General features: G+C 41.0%; 1 protein-coding gene across 10 annotated transcripts in view; it reads right to left on the bottom strand.

The window, feature by feature from the left end:
• The window catches only part of ARMH3 (armadillo like helical domain containing 3), a 223,943-nt gene that overhangs the window by 14,344 nt on the left and 185,968 nt on the right, over positions 1-23,631 (bottom strand). Inside the window, exon 25 of one of the 10 annotated variants that reach the window (XM_031652122.1) lies at positions 4,654-4,825. The exons of 8 other annotated variants lie outside the window; for them this stretch is intronic. In XM_031652122.1, the coding sequence (XP_031507982.1) occupies positions 4,667-4,825 (159 nt within the window). In that variant the 3' untranslated portion in view covers positions 4,654-4,666. Of the gene's footprint in view, positions 1-4,653; positions 4,826-17,388; positions 18,424-23,631 lie in introns of those variants that run through there. One more of the 10 variants, XM_021943612.2, reaches the window with a different exon arrangement.

The following is a 23,631-nucleotide window of genomic DNA, read 5'->3' as shown; positions in this document are numbered from 1 at the left end:
TTCTTCTTTCCCTAAAATCCATATTCTTCCAAATTCAAGATTAATTAAAGCTAAACAAGAAGCATAGCACTGCCAAGATGTTCTCTAAGTAAAGATCTTGGCAGGTCACTGTTGGGTCTAGTTGCACCTGGGTGCTGAAAAGTTCCAATTAGTAGCTAGTGATAATCAAGATGGCATAGTGGTTAAGAGTATGGCTCTAGAGTTAGCCTGCCTGGACTCATATCCTATCTTCACCAGTTAGCAGCAGGGTGGAGCTGGGTAAGCCTGTTTGTTCATCTTTAAAGTGGGAATACTAATAACTTCATCATATATAGCTGGTTCTGAGGACTAAATAAGACAATGTATTGAAAGCTTTCTGTGCATGGCACACAGAAAGCTCTTAAGAACTGTAGCTGTTACTATTATTTTCTTTGCCTTGATATGACCCTATGAATAACTATTTTTTAGGGCCTGAAATTGGGAGAAGTGACCTATTTCCATAGCTTCCCTTTGAATCCCATCCATAAATAAGAAAATTCCTCTCAGCTGTCCCCACCCTTTCTGGAAGATATTTGCATTCTACAGGTTTCCCAATAAGGGATTTCCTGTGGAGGAAAAAATATACTGCTTTAGGGTTCATGCATTAGCAGGTGGACGCAGGCAGAGTGGCAGGCCCTCTTCTAGAAAAACAACATGCCATTACTACTGATTTCCTCTCTGAAATCTCTCATAGCTAGATGCCTAGCACTCTGAAGAAGGCTCAGTGTGATGGATTTTCATAATGTCTAACAGAGTCCTAAGAAACAACGAACAGTCAACATGTTTGCAAACTAATTTAGTAACACAGGCCCAACCAAAAAAAAAGGAATCCCTCATCAAGGTCACATGGTAAGATTAGAGTTAGATCCTGATGTACCTTCAGCACTGTTCTCAGCACTCTCTGACAGGCTTCGAAAGCCCTCAGAGCCAAGTCTTGCCTTTATGGAGCTAACATGCATCCATCAACAGGCACACCCACAGATGTAAGGACATAGAGGGTTGAGCCAGTAACACTAAGTATGGTTTGGAGTCAGCTGCTTAACTGATCAGTGAATGGGTAGCTAGATTGAGATAGTGTCACACCTTCTAAGACTGGGAAAATAAGGAACCCAAGGCTTGTTATCTTTTTCTTTCTTTTTTTTTTTTTGAGACGGAGTCTCGCTCTGTCACCCAGGCTGGAGTGCAGTGGCGCACTCTCGGCTCACTGAAAGCTCCGCCTCCTGGGTTCAAGCCATTCTCCTGCCTCAGCCTCCCGAGCAGCTGGGACTACAGGCACCCGCCACCACACGCAGCTAATTTTTTGTATTTAGAGTAGAGACAGGGTTTTACCATGTTAGCCAGGATGGTCTCAATCTCCTGACCTCGTGATCCGCCTGTCTCGGCCTCCCAAAGTGCTGGGATTATAGGCGTGAGCCATCACGCCCGGCCTCTTCTCTTTTGTTTACCACCTCTTCCTCTTTACATTACTGTGGTAGCTAATTCTGAGCGCAAAATTCTACACTAGTGTAGCAGGACCCCTGAGACAGCAGCTGCAGGAAGGACCAACCATTAGCTTGGACACATCTGTGACTGACACTGACAGCCTAGACTCCATCAGGGCAATCACCTGAAAGGCAGTTTCTTCAAGGCTCAGACCTGACACTGAAAAAAATAAATCCTGTACAAAAGATGAAATGAATGGGAGAGGATGTCACTTTACTCTCAAAATATACAAGCTATAGCTATAGCTATGGTTTCTCAGAAATTACATTTGATCCATTCTGAAATGTCCTTCTGAGGTGTGTTCAATGTAGCAATGGATTCCAACTGCATAAATTCAGCTCAACTGTGCAGTGTACTTATTAGATAACTGTCCAAAACAATCTAAGCAGACAAACATGGTGATCTTTGAGCAGCCAGGTTCAAGGAGTTGCTGAGCCATTTTTAGCACTTGTTTGCATGTAGCAACCAAAAGAGTTGTATCTCAGACAGCAAGGAAAACAATTAGATTCATGAGCTCCAATGCTAACTAGTACCCAGAGGAGACTGTTAAATTCCTTTAAATGCTATCGGCTTACCCTTCTCGTCCATGGGCAGATGGAGGGTCTCAAAGAGACACAGTGACCAAGCAGACAGTTAAAAGGATAAAATATTAGAGACCCAAAAGCTTCAGGTTCAAACTCTCCTTACTGTTGAGAGACATGAAGGCCGAGCCTTTGTAAATGATCAATGTTAGTTAAGGCTAGAACTTGGACCCAAGAATAGATGGGAAAAAAATGGGGAAAGGGAATATCAGAAACGTTTTAGTAAATTATCTTAAAAAGGACATAAAAATGTTCACTATATATACCATTTCCAATATCCATTTGAGACTTCCTTCTGTAGTAACTGAGAAAAAGAGGAGGGAAGAACGAGAATGAGGTAGGCAGAGATTTTATATATATGTATATATGAATAGTTAATGTAAGGGAAGGTTCTCTGAAAAATATGTGAAATTCAAAAAATTCAGTTGGGCAACTCAGGGTATGCAGTATTTTAAAGTAGTTCAGAGCTTCCACTTGATAGAGTAACTGAGAACTGGGAAACAATTCTTGTCAGATACTGGATAACAGGCAATGCAGGACAGGAATCCTAAGAGACGGAAAACAAGGAGAACTTTAAGGTCCTGCCGAGCTAAGGAGACATATAGTTGTTTCCAGAGGCAGATTATCAAAGAGAAGGGAGATAGGCTGAGAAGGAGCTTCAGAGATTTTCAAAGTGTTTCTACTGAATTTCTTCTTAAATATTAATAATATGGATTGCATATGTTGGGTCTTACTCAACTAGGTCAGACAAAAATTAACTGAAAATTTGTAAGCTGAACAATTCTCAGAGTTCACAGAGGGCTGGGAGATATTAGAATTTTGACTAACCAGAATGAAGAGTACTTGTTGAATACCTAGGGCATTCAAACAAGATGCCAGAATAGTTACACCTTAGCAGTGGCACTAAACTAGCCCTAGAGTAAAGGCTACTTTAAACTTACCCAAATGAAGACTTCAAAGATGTGTCAGAAGGATTGTACTACTCCATAAATATTTTATCTGCCTTCCTGAATACAGTCCAATATAATTTAAAGAAAGACAACAAAATCTAGCACTTAAATTCAATAAAAATCACCAGACATATCAAGAAGCAGAAAAATGTGACCTATAACCAAGAGAAACAGCAGTCAATAGAAATAGACCCAGAAATGAGGGAGATGATGAAGTTAGCAACAAGGACATTTAAAAAGCAATTATTTTAAAGACCCATTAACATAATAAAGAGAAAAATGGTAGATACAAGGCACATCATAATAAAACTAGTGTTAAAGGAAGACTAGTAAAAGCAGCTAGAGAAAAAAAGACACATTATGTACAGAGGAACAAAAATAAGAATTCACATTTCTTGCCAGAAAGTATGTAAGCCAGAAGACAATGTAATAATAATATTTGTGCTGACAGGAAAAAAAATAGTTAACTTAGAATCCTACAACCAGCAAAAACATCATTCAGAAATGAGAGTAAAATAAAGACCTTTTCAAACAATCTGAGAGAATGTGTTGCTGAAAGTCCTGTACTACAAGAGATATTAAAAGATGTTCTTGACTGGGCGCAGTGGTTCACACCTCTAATCCCAGCACTCTGCGAGGCTAAGGTGGGCGGATCACAAGGTCAGGAGTTGGAGACCAGCCTGGCCAACATGGTGAAACCCCGTCTCTATTCAAATACAAAAATTAGCCAGGCGTAGCGGCACATGCCTGTAATCCTAGCTACTTGAGAGGCTGAGGCAGAAGAATTGCTTAAAGCCAGGAGGCGGAGGTTGCAGTGAGTGAAGATCGCGCCACTGCACTCCAGGCTGGGCAACAGAGCAAGGCTCTGTCTCAAAAAAAAAAAAAAAAAAAAAAAAAGGCCGGGCGCAGTGGCTCACACCTGTAATCCCAGCACGTTGGGAGGCTGAGGCAGGCAGATCACGAGGTCAGGAGATCGAGACCATCCTGGCTAACACAGCAAAACCCCATCCCTACTCAAAAAAAAAAAAAAAAAAAAAAAAATTAGCCCACTGTGATGGCGGGCACCTGTAGTCCCAGCTCCTCAGGAGGCTGAGGCAGAAGAATGGCGTGAACCCAAGAGGCGGAGCTTGCAGTGAGCCAAGATCGTGCCACTGCACTCTAGCCTGGGCAACAGAGTGAGACTCCGTCAAAAAAAAAAAAAAAAAAAAAAAAAAAGATGTTCTTTGGCAGAAGGAAGCTTATATCACCTATAACTATAAATAACAATAAAGAGCATTAGAAATAGTAAATACATGGGTAAACAGAAATTATTTTTACACAAATTTAAAAATGAGGAATAAGATAACTGACTCTTTGAAGCAAAAAATAACAACAATGTACTGTGAAATTAAAACAACCCTAGAAGAAAAATGTATGACAACAATAGTACCAATGAAAGAATAGGGCAAATGGAAATACACTATTACAAGGTTTTCACATGTAACGTGAAATAATATAACATTATTTTGAGGGTGCACTATGGCCGGGTGCAGTAGCTCACACCTGCAATCCCAGCATTTTTGAAGGCCGAGACAGGCAGATCACTTGAGGTCAGAAGTTCGAGACCAGCCTGGCCAACATGGTGAATCCCTCTCTCTACTGAAAATACAAAATAGCTGGCCGTCGTGGCACATGCCTGTAATCGCAGCTACTGGGGAGACTGAAGCAGGAGAACTCCTTGATCCCAAGAGGGAGACGTAGTGAGCCAAGATCGTACCACTGTACTCCAGACCTGGCAACAAAGTGACATTCCATCTAAAAAAAATAAATAACATGAAGGTACACTGTGATAAGTTAAAGATATACTGTAAGCCTTATAGCAACCATGAGAAAAAGAAAACGAAAACAGATAGCTAAAATGTCAATAGCAGATATAAAATGAAATCATAAAAAAAAAAAAACACCCTCAGTAAAACCAAAAGAGGGCAGAAAAAGAAAAAAAAAAAAAAAAGAACAATAAGTGGATGGGAAAAATGGGGGGAAAGCAAGATGGTAGTTTTTAATTCAGTTATATACATAAATAAGTTAAATGTAATACTCCAATTAAAAGGCAGAGACTTTCAGATTGGATATAAAATCAAGAGCCAATTATACAGGTTGCCTAAAATAAACCTACTTAAACCAGGCACGGTGGCTCATGCCTGTAATCCCAGCACTTTGGGAGGCAGAGGTGGGTGGATCACCTGAGGTCAGGAGTTCGAGACCAGCCTGACCAACAAGGAGAAACCCCCATCTCTACTAAAAATACAAAATTAGCCTGGCATGGTGGGGCATGCATGTAATCCAATCCCAGCTACTTGGGAGGCTAAGGCAGGAGAATAGCTTGAACCCAGGAGGTGGAGGTTGCAGTGAGTCAAGATCACGCCATTGGACTCCAGCCTGGGCAACAATAATCTACCTAAAATATAAAGACACAGGTTGAAAGTAAAATGATAGAAGAAAGTTGAATTGCTATATTAATATCTGACAAAGGAGACTTAAAAACAAGAAATAGTATCAGGAATATAGAGCAAAATTTCGTAATGATAAAGAGGTCTATTCATTATGAAGACATAATAAACCCATACATATATGCAGTTTCAAAACTTTGAATGAAACAAAATTGATAGGCTAAAGAAGAAACAGAAAAATCTATAGTTACAAGTTGAAGGTTTCCATGCTACTTTCGGTAACTAATAGAACAAACAGGTAACCCTAAACAATATGGGTTTGAACTGTGTGGGTCCACTTATCCGCAAATTTAAAAATATACATATATATTAGAAAGGTTTTTGAAGATTTGGAACAATTTGAAAAATCTCGCAAATTGTGTAGCTTAGAAATTTTGAAAAAACTGGTTGGCATGGTGGCTCATGCCTGTAAATCCCAGCACTTTCGGAGGCCAAGGTGAGAGGATTGCTTGAGCCCAGGTGTTCAAGACCAGCCTGGGCAACACAGTGAGACTCCATCTCTTAAAAAATAAAACAAAATTAAGGCCAGGCACAGTGGCTCACACCTGTAATTGCAACACTTTGGGCCGCCAAGGAGGTTGGATCACAAGGTCAGGAGTTCGAGACTGGCCTGGCCAATATGGTGAAACTCCGTCTCTACTAAAAATACAAAAATTCGCTGGGCGTGGTGGCACATGCCTGTAGTCCCAGCTGCCCAGGAGGCTGAGGCAGGAGAATCGCTTGAACCCAGGAGGCAGAGGTTGCAGTGAGCCAAGATCGTGCCACTGTACTCCAACCTGGGCGACAGAGCAAGACTCCGTCTCAAACATAACAAAACAAAAACAAAAACAAACAAAACAGACACTTCTCAAAAGAAGACATTTATGCAACCAACAGACACATGAAAAAATGTTCATCATCACTGGCCATCAGAGAAATGCAAATCAAAACCACAGTGAGATACCATCTCATACCAGTTAGAATGGTGATCATGAAAAAGTCAGGAAACAACAGATGCTGGAGAGGATGTGGAGAAATAGGAACACTTTTACACTGTTGGTGGGAGTGTATACTAGTTCAACCATTGTGGAAGACAGTGTGGCGATTCCTCAAGGATCTAGAACTAGAAATACCATTTGACCCACTGATCCCATTACTGGGTATATACCCAAAAGATTATCAATCATGCTACTATAAAGACACATGCACACGTATGTTTATTGTGGCACTATTCACAATAGCAAAGATTTGGAACCAACGCAAATGTCCATCAATGATAGACTGGATTAAGAAAATGTGGCACGGCCGGGCGCGGTGGCTCAAGCCTGTAATCCCAGCACTTTGGGAGGCCGAGACGGGCGGATCACAAGGTCAGGAGATCGAGACCATCCTGGCTAACACGGTGAAACCCCGTCTCTACTAAAAAATACAAAAAAACTAGCCGGTGCAGTGGTGAGGCGCCTGTAGTCCCAGCTACTCGGGGAGGCTGAGGCGGGAGGCCGGCGTGTGAACCGGGAGGGAGCTTGCAGTGAGCTGAGATCCGGCCACTGCATCCGGCCTGAAGCAGAGACTCCGTCTCAAAAAAAAAAAAAAAGTCATGACACATATACACTAAATAAGGAATACTATGCAGCCACAAAAAGGATGAAGTTCATGTCCTTTGTAGGGACATGGATGAAACTGGAAACCATCATTCTGAGCAAACTATCGCAAGGACAGAAAACCAAACACTGCATATTCTCAATCATAGGTGGGAATTGAACAATGAGATCACCTGGACACAGGGTGGGAAACATCATACCCCAGGGTCTGTTGTGGGGTGGGGGGAGGGGGAAGGCATAGCATTAGGAGAAATACCTAATGTAAATGATGAGTTAATAGGTGCAGCACACCAACATGGCACATGTATACATATATAACAAACCTGCACGTTGTGCACATGTACCCTAAACTTAAATTAAAAAAAAAAAAATCAGGACTTTACAAACTCTCAATTAAAAGCCCTGATGCAGCTCAAAAAAAAAAAAAAAAATCAAATTAAATTAAACCTTTGGGAGGCCAAGGCAGGCGGATCAGGTCAGGAGGTCAGGAGGTCAGGAGATGGAGACCATCCTGGCTAACACAGTGAAACCTCGTCTCTATTTAAAAATACAAAAAATTAGCCGGGCATGGTGGCAGGCACCTGTAATCCCAGCTACTTGAGAGGCTGAGGCAGCAGAATGGCATGAACTCAGGAGGTGGAGCTTGCAGTGAGCTGAGATTGCACCACTGCACTCCAGCCTGGGCGACAGTGCGAGACTCCGTCTCAAAAAAAAAAAAAAACAAAAAAACAAAAAAACAAAGGAAGAAAACATTAAGTATGTCATACTTAATGTAAGATATACATAGAGACTATATTTTCTCATTTACTACCATAAAATATATACAAATCTATTATAAAAAGTTAAAATTTACCAAAACTCATGCACACACACACCATACATGGCATCATTTGCAGCTGAGGGAAATACAAGCAAATATAAAGAGGCAGTATTAAATTATAACTGTATAAAATCAACTGTAGTACCTACTATACTACTGTAATTTTTTTTTTCTTTTTTGAGACAGAGTCTCACTCTGTTGCCCAGGGTAGAATGCAGTGGCATGATCTTGGCTCACTGCAGCCTCCGCATCCCAGGTTCAAGCAATTCTCCTGCCTCAGCCTCCTGAGTAGCTGGGATTACAGGCATGAACCATCACTCCCGGCTAATTTTCACAGAGATGGGGTTTCCCCATATTGGCCAAGCTGGTCTTGAACTCCTGACCTCAGGTGATCTGCCTGCCTCGGCCTCCCAAAGTGCTGGGATTACAGGCATGAGCCACTGCACCTGGCCAACTGTAATATTTTCATAGCCATCTCCTGTTGCTATTGTGGTGAGCTCAACTGTGAGTATCCACTTAAAATGCCCTGTGATGCTAATAATCTCCACATGAGTAGTTCCTCTCTCCAATAAATTGTGTATTGCAGTAAAAAGTGATCTCTCAGTTGGGTGCAGTGGCTCACGCCTGTAATCCCAGCACTTTAGGAGGCTGAGGCAGGCAGATCACCTGAGGTCAGGAGTTCGAGACCAGCCTAGCCAACATGGCGAAACCCCATCTCTACTAAAAATATAGAAATTAGCCAGGCGTGGTGGCACTTGCCTGTAATTTCAGCTACTTAGGAGGCTGAGGCAGGAGAATCACTTGAACCCAGGAGGTGGAGGTTGCAGAGAGCTGGGATTGCACCATTGCATTCCAGCCTGGACAGGAAGAGTGAAACTCCATCTCAGGGAAAAACAAAAAAACAAAAAGATCTTTCACAGTTCTCATATATTTTTCATGGTATTTAGTGCAATAGTGTAAAACTTGAACAACTCCATGGAACCCACACAAAGTGCCATGAGAGATGCTGAAAGCGCTCCCAAGAAGCAGAGAGGAGTCACGGCATTACAAGAAGAGGTTGAATTGCTTGATACGTACCACAGACTGAGGTCTGCAGCTGCAGTCACTTGCCATTTCAAGAAAAATGAATCTAGTGTAAGGATAATTGTAAAAAAAAAAAAAAAAAAAAAAGAAAGAAAGAAAAGGAAAGGAAATTTGTGAAGCCATTCCTGCAGCTATGTCAGCGGGCATGAAAATCTTGCATTTTTTGCAAAATACCTTTTTATCTTGTATTGAAGATGCAGCTTTTATGTGGATGCAGGATTGCTGTAAGAAAGGCATACCTATAGACTCTAATGTGATTACAGAAAAAGTGAAGTCATTATATGGTAACTTAAAGCAATAGGAAGGTGAAGAATTTAAAGCTGGGGAACTTAATATCAGCAAAGGATGGTTTGATAATTTTGAAACAAATTTGGCTTTAAAAATGTTAAGATAACAGGAGAAGCAGCCTCTGCTGACCAAGAGGCAACAGACAAATTTCTAGACACCATTAAGAAAATCACTGAGATAGCAAGACCCTGTCTCTATCTGTAAAAACAAACAAACAGAACGAACAAAGAAAATCACTGTAGACAAAAGTACCCTATTCTGAAAAAAATTTCTGCAAAGGACATTTATTAGTAAGGAAGGAAACTGACCACCAGGATTTAAGGCAGGAACAGTAACCCTGCTTTGTGCAAATGCAATTGGGTTTATGATGAGGAGTGCCCTTATCTATAAACCTTAAAGGCCTGAGTCTTGAAGAGAAAAGAAAAACACCAGTTTTTATCTTGCTAGTCTTCTGCTAGTCTTCTTGTTATATGACAAGGAGGCCTGGACAACAAAAACCCTTTTACTGGATTGGTTCCACTGATTCTTTTTCTCTGAAATCACAAAGTACCTTGCCAGTTAAGGAACTGCCTTTTAAAGTTCGTTTGATACTGTACAATGCCCTTGGCCACCCATGACCCCACGAATTCAGCACCAACCACGGGTGCCCCAAAGATGTCTCTAATTCAGCCTCTAAATCTAAATCCGAGGGTCATAAGGACCTTTAAGGCTCATTACATATGTACTCTATGCAAAGGATTGTCAATGCTATGGAAGAAAACGCAATTGGAGAGAATATTACGAAAATTTGGAAGGATTACAACACTGACGATGCCATCATTGTTACAGAAAAAGCCATGGGCCAGCTGCAGTGGCTCACACCTGTAATCCCTGCACTTTGGGAGGTCAAGGTAGGAGGACTGCTGGCATCCAAGAGTTCAAGGCCAGCCTGGGCAACATAGTGAGACCCCATCTCTACAAAAAATAAAAAACTAGCTGGGTGTGGTAGTATATGCCTGTGGTCCCAGCTCCTCAGGAGGCTGAGGTGGGAGGATCACTTGAGCCCAGGAGGCCAAGGCTACAGTGAGCAGTGATCACGTAAATGCGCTCCAGCCTGCGTGACAGAGTGAGACCCCATCTCCAAAAAAAACAAAAAGAAAAAGCCATGAAAGGCTGGGGGTGGTGTCTAATGGCTGTAATCTCAGCACTTTGGGAGGCTGAGGAGGGAGAATGGCTTGAGGTCAGGAGTTTGAGATCAGCCTGGGCAACATAGTGAGACCCTGTTTCTATTTAAAAAAAAAAAAAAATTGGAAAAAGCCACAAAAGTCATCAAGTCCAAAACAACAAATTTCTTCAGGAGAAAACTGTGTCCAGATGTTGTGCATGACTTCACAGGATTTACAACAGAGCCAAATCAAGGAAATTATAAAAGAGGTTGCAGATATGGATCTTGGAGAAATTCCAGAGCTAACAGACACATCATCAGAGGAATAAACAGAAGAAGACATGACGGAGATGTGTTCTTCCCCAACCAGTGCCAGACAATAGGAAGAAGACATACAAGAAGCAGAGCCAGGAAACCAATTGACATTAGACAATCTGGATGAAGGGTTCCAATTATTCAAGACTGCTTTTGACTTCTTTTACAACATGAACCATTCTATGATACAGGCAATAGAACTAAAGCAAATGGTGGAGAAAGACTAGTACCATACAGAAACATTTTCAGAGAAATAAAAAAGTAAAAATGTTAGACAGAAATTATGATGGATTACCACAAAGTTAGTTATACCAAGTGTGCCTGCTTCTCCTGCCTCCCCTTTCCACCTCCTCCACCTCTTCTACCTCTGCCATCCTTAGACAGCAAGACCAACCCCTCCTTGTCCTCCTTCTTCCTCCTCAGCCTACTCAACATGAAGATGATGAAGAAGATCTTTATGACCCACTTCCACTTAATGAATAGTAAATATATTTCTCTTCCTTGCGGTTCTCTTAATAACATTTTCTTTCCTCTAGCTAACTTTATTGTAAGAGTACAGTATATAATACATATATAAAATATGGGTTAATCAACTGTTTATGTTATCAGCAAAGCTTCTGGGTCAGGCATAGTGGCTCATGCCTATAATCCCAGAACTTGGGAGGCCAAGGCAGATGGATCACTTGAAGTCAGGAGTTCAAGACTAGCCTGGTCAATATAGTGAAACCCCATTTCTACTAAAAATACAAAAATTAGCCGGGTGTGGTGGCAGGCGCCTGTAATCTCAGCTACTTGGAAGGCTAAGGTACAAGAATCGTTTGAACCTGGGAGGCGGAGGTGGCAGTGTGCCACTGCCTCCAGCCTGGGAGACAGAGTGAGACTCTGTCTCAAAAAAAAAAAAAGAGGTAAAGTTTCTGGTCAATAGTCAGCTATTAGCAGTTAAGTTTTTGAAGAGTCAAAACACGCAAATTTTCAACTGCACAGGGGGCCAGTGCCTCTAACTTGGGTGTTAAGAGTCACCTGTAGACAGAAAAAGAGTAAAGAGAGAATATTTAAACACTACCAACATACTTAACTTCTAAAAGCTATTTATAGAAAACAACTCAGTAACAGCAGAAAACATTCTTTTCAAATGCACACAGAGCATTCAACAAGATAGACTGTACAATGGACCATAAAGCAAATCTCAATAAATTTAAAAGGACTGTAATCACACCGAGTATATTTTCTGACCATCAGGGAATTAAATATGCAATTAGTAACAAAAATATATCTTGAAAATCCCCAAATAATGGAAATGAAACACATTTCTAAATATCACAAGATAAATGAGAAAATATTTTGAACTGAATGAAAATGAAAACAGAACCTACCAAAATTTGTGAGATGTTATTAGTACAGGAAAAATTTATAGCTCTAACTTTTCATATTAGAAAATAAGATCTAAAATCAATGACCTAAACTTCTACCTTATGAAATTAGAAAAAGAGCAAATTAAATCAAAGCAAACAGAAGGAAATAATACAGATAACCATATAAATCAATGTAAAGGAAAAATAACAGGGTGGGCATGGTGGCTCACACCTGTAATCCCAGCACCTTGAGAGGCTGAGGTGGGTGGATCACTTGAACTCAGGAGTTTGAGACCAGTCTAAGCAACATGGCAAAACTCTGTCTCTACAAAAAATACAAAAATTAGCCCAGGTGTGGTGGCAGAAGCCTGTAGTCCCAGATACTCAGGAGGCTGAAGCCAGAGGATCACTTGAGCCTGGGAAGTGGAGGTTGCAGTGAGCAGAGATTGCGCCACTGCACTCCAGCCTGGGTGACGAAGTGAGATCCTGTCTTAAAAAGAAAACAAAAGAAAAATAACAGAAAACCAATGAATCTAAAAGTTAATTCTTTGAAAGATTAATAAAACTGACAAACCTCTAACCAGACTGATAAGGAACAGAAGAGAAAAGATACACATTACTCATATCATGAATTTGAGAGGGCATCACTATAAATCCTATAGGGATTTCAAGGAATAGGGAGAATTTTATGAACGAATTATGCCAATAAATTCAACAACCTATATAAATGAATAACTTCCTTGAAGACACAAATGATTAAAACTGGTTCAAGAACCAGTAGTAAACTTGACTGTTCCTAAATCTATTAAAGAAATTCAACTAACAATTAAAATGTTTTCCACAGAAGTACACTGATATATGCATTTTACTTTGAAACACATTAAAAAAAAAGATGGATTGATGGATGGAGATCTATCCTATGCGTCATACATGTGATAAAGCAAGTATAGTGAAATGTAAATAACAGAATTTAGGTGAGGGTTATGTGGATATTCACCATATAATTTTTCCCAACTTTACTATATGTTTGAAATTTTCCCTAATAAAATATTGGGTATAAATTCTTCCTGCAAAGAAAACTATAGGTCCAGATGACTTCACTGGTTAAGGCTATTAAACATTAAGCAAGAAATAAGACCAATCCTACACAAACTCTTTTTAAAAACAGGGGAACAGGAATACTCCCTAACTCATTTTTTAAGAGCAATACTACTGTAATACCCAAACCAAACAAAGACATCACAAGAGAACAATGAACTAATATCCCTCCATAAACACTGATACAAAAATAGCTTAAAAATATTAGCAGCTCAAATTCTATAATATTTAAAATAAATACTATATCATAATCAAGACAAGTTTATCTCAGAAATATAAGGTTGGATTAATATTCAACAATCAGTTACCGGCTGGGCACAGTGGCTCACACCTGTAATCCCAGCATTTTGGGAGGCCAAGGTGGGTGGATCACCTGAGGTCAGGAGTTTGAGACCAGCCTGGCCAACATGGTGAAACCCCATCTCTACTAAAAATAGGAGGAGGTTGCAGTAAGCCAAGATAGCGTCACTGTACTCCAGCCTGAGGGACAGAGTGAGGCTCTGTCTCAAAAAAAAAAAAAAGAAATTAATAAAAAATAAGCTACCATATTAACACAATAAAGGAGAAAATCCACACGACCATCTCAACAACTGTAGAAACAGCATTGGCAAAATGGCACATCCATTCATAATAAAACCTCTCAGCAAATCTGGTATAGAAGGGAACTTCCTCAACCTAATATTGGGAATCTATGAAAACTCACAGCTAAGTTATGTTTAATGGTGAAAGAGCAACTGTTTCCCCTTAAGATTTGACAAGGACATCTATCTATTCTCACTAGTTCAATATTGTGCTGGTGATCGCAGCCAGTGAAATAAGATAAGAAAAAGAAATAAAAAGCATATGGATTTGAAAAAAAGAAGTAAACGTGAATTTATTCATACACAACATGACTATGAGCACAGAACATTTTAAAGATTCTAACAACTAATGGCCAGGTGAGGTGGCTCATGCCTGTAATCCCAGCACTTTGGTAGGCAGGGGCAGGCGGACTGCTTGAGTCCACAAGTTTGAGACCAGCCTGGGCAACATGGCCAAAATCCATCTCTACAAAAAATACAAAAGTTAGGTGGGTATGGTGGCAGCTGGTAGCCTGTAGTCCCAGCTACTCAGGAGGCTGAAGTGGGAGGATCACCGGAGCCTGACGAGATTGAGGCTGCAGTGAGCTGTGACCATGCTACTGTACTCTAGCCTGGATGACAGAGTAAGACCCTGTCTCAAAAAAAACCCAAACAACAAACAAACAAACAAACAAATAAAAAACCTAAAAATCTAATAAATAAGTTTATCAAGGATGCAGAAAAAAAGTCAATTAAAAAACAAGTATATTTCCATAAACGGGCAACAAACGATTGGAAATTGAAATTTAAAATACCACTTACATGGCATAAAAATGAAATATTTAGGGATAAATTGAGCAAAATAGGCATAAAACAAGTACACTATGAAACACTGATGAAAAATTTTAACAGATCTAAATAAACGGAGAGGTATATTATGTTTTCTCCATTATGGATATGAAAACAGTATTATTGAAGTATCAATTCTCTCCCAAGTCATCTATAGAGTTAATGCAATTCTAATCAAAATCTCACCAGTCTTTTTGTAGAAACAAGCTAATTTTATACAGAAATGGAAAGGACCTAGAATATTCAAAAACATTTTATAAAAAAACAAAATTAGAGGGTTAGCTGATTTCAAGATTTATTATAGACCTACAATAATCAAGACATGGTAGACCATATATTTAGACATATAGACCAATGGAACAGAACTGACGGTCCAGAAATAAACTGCACATACATGTTCAATTTTTTTTTTTAATAATACGCCAAGGTATCTCAATGGAGAAAGAGTAGTCTTTTCAACAAATGGCAATATAACTGAATATTTGGCGGGGGGGGAAAGAACATTTACCACACACCATAAAAAAGGTTAACTTGAAATGAATCACAGAACTAAATGTAAAAGCCAGAATTATAAAACTTACAGAAGAAAATACCACGAGGCCGGGTACAGTGGCTCATGCTTGTAATCCCAGCACTTTGGGAGGCCAAGGCGGGTGGATCACTTGAGGCCAGGAGTTCAAAACCAGCCTGGCCAACATGGTGAAACTCCATTTCTACTAAATATACAAAAATTAGCTGAGTGTGGTAGTGCACACTTGTAATCCCAGCTGCTCAGGAGGCTGAGGCATGAGAATCACTTGAACCCGGAGGCAGAGGTTGCAGTGAGCCGAGAATGTGCCACTGCACTCCAGCATGGGTGACAGAGCAAGACTCTGTCTCAAAAAAAAAAAAAAAAGGAAAGAAAAAAGAAAGTACAATGAACATTTTTGCAACCAGGAGTAGGCAGAGATTTACTAAATAAAACACAAAAGCATGACTCCTTTAAAAAGTAAATTAATCTTCATGAATATCTACTTAAGTTAAAATTGATCTTAAAAATGTCTAGTCTTTGAAAGACATCATTGAGAATATGCAAAGAAAAAAGGCAAACTACTGACTTGGAGAAAATATTTACTCTGTGTGTGTGTGTGTGTGTGTGTGTGTGTGTGTGTCTAAAAACCTGCATCAAAAATATATAAAAACTCATAAATAATACAACTTCAGAAAAGAGGAACAACCAAATTTTAAAAATAGGTAAATGATCTGGACACTTCACAAAGGAAGATCTATAATGGCCACATAAAAAACTGCTCTAGCCAAGCATGGTGGCTCATGCCTGTAATCCCAGCACTTTGGGAGGCCAAGGCAGGTGGATCATCTGAGGTGAGGAGTTCAAGACCAGCCTGACCAATATGGTGAAAACTCGTCTCTACTAAAAATACAAAAATTAGCTGGGCATGGTGACACGCGCCTGTAGTCCCAGCTAACTCGGGAGGCTGAAGCAGGAGAATTGCTTGAACCTGCTCTAGTCATCATAGAAATTAAACTAATAATATTAAAAAGTTGTAATAAGTGGCTGGGCATGGTGGCTCATGCCTGTAATCCCAGCATTTTGGGAGGCCAAGGCATGCAGATCATCTGAGGTCAGGAGTTCGAGACCAGCCTGGCCAACATGGTGAATCCCTGTCTCTACTAAAAAGACAAAAATTGGCCAGGAGGGTGGTAGGTGCCTGTAATCCCAGCTACTTGGGAGGCTTAGACAGGAGAATTGCTTGAACCCAGGAGGTGGAGGTTGCAGTGAGTCGAGATCACGCCACTGCACTCCAGCATGTGCAACACAAGCAAGACTCCGTCTCAAAAAAGAAAAAAAAAAAAAAGCTGTAATAAGTATACTACATATCCAATGGCTAAAATTAAAGACTCATAATTCCCAATGTGGCAAGGACATGGTGTAGTTGGAACTTTTGTATGTTTGTTGGTTGGGATGAGAAATGGTACAACCACTTTTGAAAACAGCATGGCAGGCCGGTCACAGTGGCTCACACCTATAATCCCAGCACTTTGGGAGGCCGAGGTAGGCGGATCATGAGGTAAGGAGTTCGAGATCAGCCTGACCAACATAGTGAAACCCCGTCTCTATTAAAAATACAAAAAAGAAATTTAGCCAGGTGTGGTAGCGTGCACCTGTAATCCCAGCTACTCAGGAGGCTGAGGCAGGAGAATCGCTTGAACCCGAGAGGCAGAGGTTGCAGTGAGCCGAGATCACACCACTGCACTGCAGCCTGAGGGACAGAGAAAGACTGTCAAAACAAAAACAAAAACAAAAACAAAAAAACAGCGTGGCAGTTTCTTTTTTACTTTCAACGTATTTATTGAGATATAGTTTATATACCATAAAATTCATTCATTTAAAGTGTACAATTCAATGGTTTTAGTATATTCACATAGTTGTGCAACTATTACTATGATCTAAGTTTAAAACACTTTTATCAACCCAAAAAGAAATCCCATACTCATTAGCAGTCCCTCCCCACCCTGCTCGCCACCCGTAGCCCAAGCAACCACTAATCTACTTTCTGTTTCTATCGATTTTCTGGACAATTCAAATAAAACAAATCACATAATATGTGGTCTTTTGTGACTGTCTCTTTTACTTATAATGTTTTTGAGAGTCATCCATGTTGTAACATGTATCAGTACTTCCTTCCTTTTTTATGGCTGAATAATATTCCATGGTATGAATGAATCACACTTTGTTTATTCATTCAACTGCTGATGGACATTTAGGTTGTTTCTAGTTTTTGGTCATCCTAAATAATGCTGCTATGAACATCTGTGTACAGATCTTTGGGTGGATATATATTTTCATTTCTCTTGAGTAAACACCCAAGGCGTGTCACAATGTGTATGAATCTCAGAAAGAAGACATAAAACAGTACATATTGCATGAGTTTATTTATATAAAATTTTTTAAAAGACAGGTCTACTCTATAGTGAAAATAATCATATCAGCGGTTGTCTATGGCCCAGACTTGGGTGAGGACTGATTGCAAAGTGGTATAAGAGAACATTTTTTGGGTGACGGAAATGTTCTACATCTTGATTGTGATGGTGGTTACATAAACATCTTTTATTATATGTTAATTATACCTCAATAAAGTTAAATTTAAAAGTCCAGCAAATCAGGACTAGTCAAAAAAAATGTATGGCCATGGACAGTAAGCTTGTGTCATTTTCGGTCTTGATATTCCATTTTGGGCTGGAACAAGAATGATTCAGACTGATACATCAGAAACTCTAAGCTAAGAGTTAGTATTTCAACAATGCTAATGAATCCTCCCATTGTGCTCTTCCCTGCCACCCCTGAAGAACTCCACAACCCTCCCTGACAAATTAAACTGACACCAGGCAACAAAAAACAGTACCCGGAACTATTCTCAGCTGGGGACTAGCTACAGGAAGGTTTTTTTAGTGGGTGTAATTACCTGGGCTTTCTAACAAATTCAATATTTGCTAAGCTGAGGAGCTTCTGGGGTCCTGCCATTACTAAGGACACCTAATGAGGGTTCTGCTTTTGCCTTTTTTATGAAACTGAGGCAAGAATGAGAGATACTACATGATCATGGCTCTGCTTGTGGTAACTCACTTTGAATAAGGGTCATCAGCCAATAGTTTATGGATCTGCAGAGAGACAGTATTTCACTGGGGTTTCAAGGAGAACAGGGAGGTTTATCCGTCCTTCTTAGGCTTACAAAGGGTCAGGTGGGACTGCTGTGAAGACATCGTTCATATACATCAGCTGAGAGAGGTCTAAGGCGAGCACACAGGCAAAGATCTAAAACGAAAGTAGTGATCCTGATACATATTCCATGAAGGCCTCAAGGGCAAGTATGGTTTTTGCATTTTTGTAGCCCCTGACTTGGCATAGAGTACATACTTCTGTACTTCTGCATGGAAGAAAATAAATGTGGGAAACATTAAGCCAGGGCAACCCTTCTCTGCCTTACTGCACTAAAGACACTTAGAAGCTGAGAATTCTTAGACCAAAGCAGGTCCTGAGAGCTTCCTTTGGAGGCAAGAATTGGTTCTTTTTTTTCCACAACACTTTAGTAGCCCAAAGTGACTGGGAAAAAAAAAAAAAAAAAAAAAAAAAAAAAAAACCAGCTAAAAGCATAGGAACTACAGTAGAGCACTGTAACAGAACCACAGACCTCATCGAGTGAGCATCCCTCCCTCCACTGGGTGCTTATAGTGACCTTCTATCCAAGATAATCTGAATCTCTCTCCAGGGTACAAACATTCAATATAATTGTTTGGAAACAATGATCCAAAAGGTAGACACAAATCTCTTAAGACTACAGAAAGTTGTTCTGCCTTTTAAAAGGTAACTGTTCCCTGTATACAGTCACCCGGTATATAATAGGCAGAAGGTTTTTCCCCTCTTTCTATTTTCATTTCCTACACTTCAGGACGAAACCCAGTTTCAGACCCAATTTAAGCTGGCCAGTTCTCCCAGTCCATCCATGCCTTTCAAACCTGCTACCAAAGAGCTCTACACTGCCCTCAGATTTATTGATCTGACAGGTTGACTCTGCCCTTCAGCAAGGTGAACCAGATAATGAACCTCACAGTGGGTGATTAGTGAGAGGCCATCAGTTGGTTAAAGGAGTGGTGACACGACTTTCTTTAATTTCCCTGGGCAGTCACCCCCACCTCCCTGACTTTATTTGGTTGAAGCCCTAGACACCTCTTGTGAAGTTTTTTTCTTTTTTCCACTAATTACAGATCCAACACACACAGGTCCTTACCTTGCACAAGCAAGGCATCCAATCACACTAAAGGGACTGGGGAAACATGATACACAAATATCACATTAGAACTTCTCTTCTGGCCGGGCGCAGTGGTTCCCGCCTGTGATCTCAGCATTTTGGGAGGCCGAGGCGGGTGGATCATGAGGTCAGGAGATGGAGACCATCCTGGCCTCAAAAAAAAAAGTTGTTTTTTTTTTTTTGAGATGGAGTCTCGCTCTGTTGCCAGGCTGGAGTGCAGTGGTGCAATCTCCGCTCACTGCAACCTCCGCCTCCCGGGTTCATGCCATTCTCCTGCTCAGCCTCCCCAGTAGCTGGGACTACGGGCACCCGCCACCACGCCCAGCTGATTTTTTTGTATTTTTAGTAGAGTTGGGGTTTCACTGTATTGACCAGGATGGTCTCGATCTCCTGACCTTGTGATCCGCCCACCTCGGCCTCCCAAAGTGCTGGGATTACAGGTGTGAGCCACTGCGCCCGGCCAAAAAAGAACTTCTTTTCTATGGCTTGTTGCATGCAGGGCACTCTCCCTAGCTCCAGCCTAGAGGCTGACATCTCTGTCCTCCCCACCTGAAATTTCTTTTCTTGCAAACATCACATCTAAGAAAGGGAGAGAGAAAACACTGTCTCTGTTCCTAACTCACTGGTAATTCAACATGGGATCTCTGTCTCTTTGCCAGACCTCACTTATCTATCCCTCCCAAACAGAATCTTTTAACAGAAATCCCATCTGTGGGCTATGCACAGCTTCCTTTCTAACTGGGTGGGTCATTTTGAAGACCACAACATCTTTTCAACAAGATCACTATAAAAAGTCAAAATGCTGTTATGGTACTTAGGAAAAACATTTCCAATCAACACAGTTCGTAACAGAGATACAAGTTTGCATAATGACACATTTGGCCTCTGATGTTACCACAGTGACAAACTATGTTTTTCCAAGCACATCTTAAAGGGTTTTGAGCCACTTCCTGAGGGAAGATGTTGCAGTGGAAACAAAAAGAACTTCCCAAAGATCTACTGGAAAAAAGGTGACTAAAAAACAACTGAAGTGGGAATTCCTACCTGAACACTCTCACTAGTAACCAGGATAAAGGATACTTCTTGGGTTAAACCAAGAAAGAAAGGACTACTGTCTCCGGTAACCTCTTCAAAAGCTGACTACTGGCCAGGTACGGTTGCTCACACCTGTAATCCTGGCATTTGGATAGGCTGAGGTGGGAGGATCACTTGAGCCCAGGAGTACATGACCAACCTGGGCAACATAAGGAGACCTGGTCTCTACAAAAAAATTTAAAAGTTAGCGGGGTGTGGTGGCGCACACCTGTAGTCCCAACTACTCAGCTGGGACTGGCAACACAGTGAGACCCCATCTCTACCAAAAAAAAAAAAAAAAAAATAGCCAGACGTGGTAGCACATGCCTGTAGTCTCAGCTACTCGAGAGGCTGAGGCAGGAGGGCTGCTTGAGTCCAGGAGCTCGAGGTTGCAGTGAGCTATTAAGGAGGTGGAGATGGTAGGATCACTGGAGCCCAGGAGATTAAGGCTGCAGTGAGCCATGATCACACCACTGCAGTCCAACCTGGGATACAGAGTGAAATCCTGTCTCAAAAAAAACTTTTTTTAGGCTGGGCGCGGTGACTAATGCCTGTAATCCCAACACTTTGGGAGGCCGAGGAGGGCAGATCACGAGGTCAGGAGTTTGAGACCAGCCTGACCAACATGGTGAAACCCCGTCTCTACTGAAAATACAAAAATTAGCTGGGCGTGATGGCGTGCGCCTGTAATCCCAGCTACTCAGGAAGCTGAGGCAGGAGAATCGCTTGAACCCGGGAGGTGGAGGTTGCAGTGAGCCGTGACTGTGCCACTGCACTCCAGCTTGGGTGACAGAGTGAGACTCTGTCTCAAAAAAAAAAAAAATTTTTTTTTTAAAGCTGACAGTTACTACGATTCCTACTACCTCCATCACTGTTCCTTCTATGCACTGCCAATGAAGCTTCACAGTTGCCTGAGAAAGACCAGAAGTTTATATGACAGTCATTTCAAAATCATACCTAATTGGAGAAAATGCTGACAGTGATAGAGATGAATAATAAGTCGAGCTCTTCTCGGCCAGTGACCTCTGCATTCATCCAGCTTGGCTGTGGGACATTAATTTTTAGTCTTTGTTTTCTATAAACAAAATGGAATCTCTATTTTAAAAACAATTAAAATTCAGTGTGCTGGCTGGGCATGGATTATATGCCTATAATCCCAGCACTCTGGGAGGCCAAGGCAGATGGATCATCTGAGGTCAGGAGTTCGAGACTAGCCTCGTCAACATGATGAAACTCTGTCTCTATTAAAAATACAAAATATTAGCCGGATGTGGTAAGTGTGCCTGTAATTCCAACTACTCAGGAGGCTGAGGCAGGAGAATTGCTAGAACCCAGGAGGCAGAGGTTGCAGTGAGCAGAGATCGCACCACTGCCCTCTAGCCTGGGCAACAGAGTGAAACTCTGTTTCATAAATAAATAAATAAATAAATAAATAAATAAATATTCCTTGTGCTACCTTTTAGATCCTGAACCATGTATTATCTACTAAAATAAGTAAGTAAAAATATTTTAGGTAGGGCATCATGGCTCACGCCTATATAAGTGCTTTGGGGGGCAAAGCAAAAGAATTGTTGAAACCAAAAGTTTGACACCAGCCTAGTCTGGGCAACATAGTAAGACCCCATCTCTACCAAAAAAAAAAAAAAATAGCCAGACACGGTAGCATATGTCTGTAGTCCCAGCTACTCGAGAGGCTGAGGTAGGAGGACTGCTTGAATCCACGAGTTCAAGGTTGCAGTGAGCTAGAATCGTGTCACTGCACTCCAGCCTGGGTGACTGAGAGAAACTGAATATCTTAAAAAAAAAAAAAAGGAAAAGGAAAAAAAAAAGTTGCCTGTGTATGGTGGCTCATGCCTGTTAATCCCAGCATTTTGAGAGGCTGAGGCAGGAGGATCGCTTGAGCCCAGGAGTTGGAGCCTGCAGCGAGCTATAAGTGTGTCATTGCACTCCAGCCTGTACAACAGAACAAGATCTTGTCTCTAAAAATTAAAAAAAAAAAAAAAAAAAAAAATTAAGTCATCATGTCCCTTTAGTGTGTAGAAGAAGCTTTATTTCTCATAGGGACCTTTCTCAGACACTTGATTGGAATAAAGAGTCTCTTCTCTCGTTTATAAAGTTACCATACTGTGCCAGGATCTTCTACTTACACATTTCTGCCTGACTAGAAGGCACAGTCCCCAGACCCCTCGTCAGTGCTTTTTGTCCTCAACTGAATGGGCCCTTCCCCATCTAGGACCTTCCCCGTCTAGGACCTTCCCCCATCTCCCGGGAATAAGCCATTATCTCTACTCTCCTTCCTTCTTTTTCCACTTTCCTATACTTTTTCCTTCAGAATATCTGACACACTTAGGTTGTCACATATGCCCCAGCCTGATAAAACTGAAAAAGCTCTGGCTTTGGAGTCAGACAGACCTAGGTTCACTTTATGGCTTTACCACTAATAGCTGTGCGACCCTGAACAAATTACTTAGTTTCTTAAGTTTCCTCATCTATAAAATGATAACTACATCTACCCCAAATAATTTACATAAGAATTTTTTTTTTTAAGACAGAGTTTCACTCTTGTTGCCCAGGCTGGAGTGCAACGGAGTGATCTCGGCTCACTGCAAACTCTGCCTCCTGGGTTCAAGCAATTCTCCTGCCTCAGCCTCCCGAGTAGCTGGGATTACAGGTGCCCACCACCATGCTTTGCTAATTTTTTTGTATTTTTAGTAGAGACAGGGTTTCACCATGCTGGCCAGGCTGGGATCAAATTCCTGGCCTCAGCTGATCTGCCTGCCTCAGCCTCCAAAAGTGCTGGGATTACAGGCATGAACCACCATGCCCAATCTAGGACATAAGAATTAAGTAAATAACCCATATAAAAGTGTGCAGCTCAAAAACTACTAGTTGTTCCTTTCCTTTTATCTATTTGCATATATTTTAAATCTGAAACACATTCTCTCCTATCTAGGGCCTCTGGCAGTGCAGCTTATCTCCTGGTCCAGGGAAGACAGTGGTCATCCTAGCAGCACATCATTGTTCAGTTGACCCTCTCATGTGGGCCTTCTCAAGATGCCCTATATAACATAAAGATGATTACTGAGGATAAGCAGCTTGTAAAACCCCACCTCATCCCCACTTCTGACATGTCTTTCCAG

The sequence above is a fragment of the Papio anubis genome, chromosome 11 (genome assembly GCF_008728515.1).
Source record: "Papio anubis isolate 15944 chromosome 11, Panubis1.0, whole genome shotgun sequence".
In the NCBI taxonomy this organism is placed as follows: domain Eukaryota; kingdom Metazoa; phylum Chordata; class Mammalia; order Primates; family Cercopithecidae; genus Papio; species Papio anubis.
Note: the sequence above shows the minus strand (reverse complement) of the source record. Positions and strands in the feature narration are given on the sequence as shown.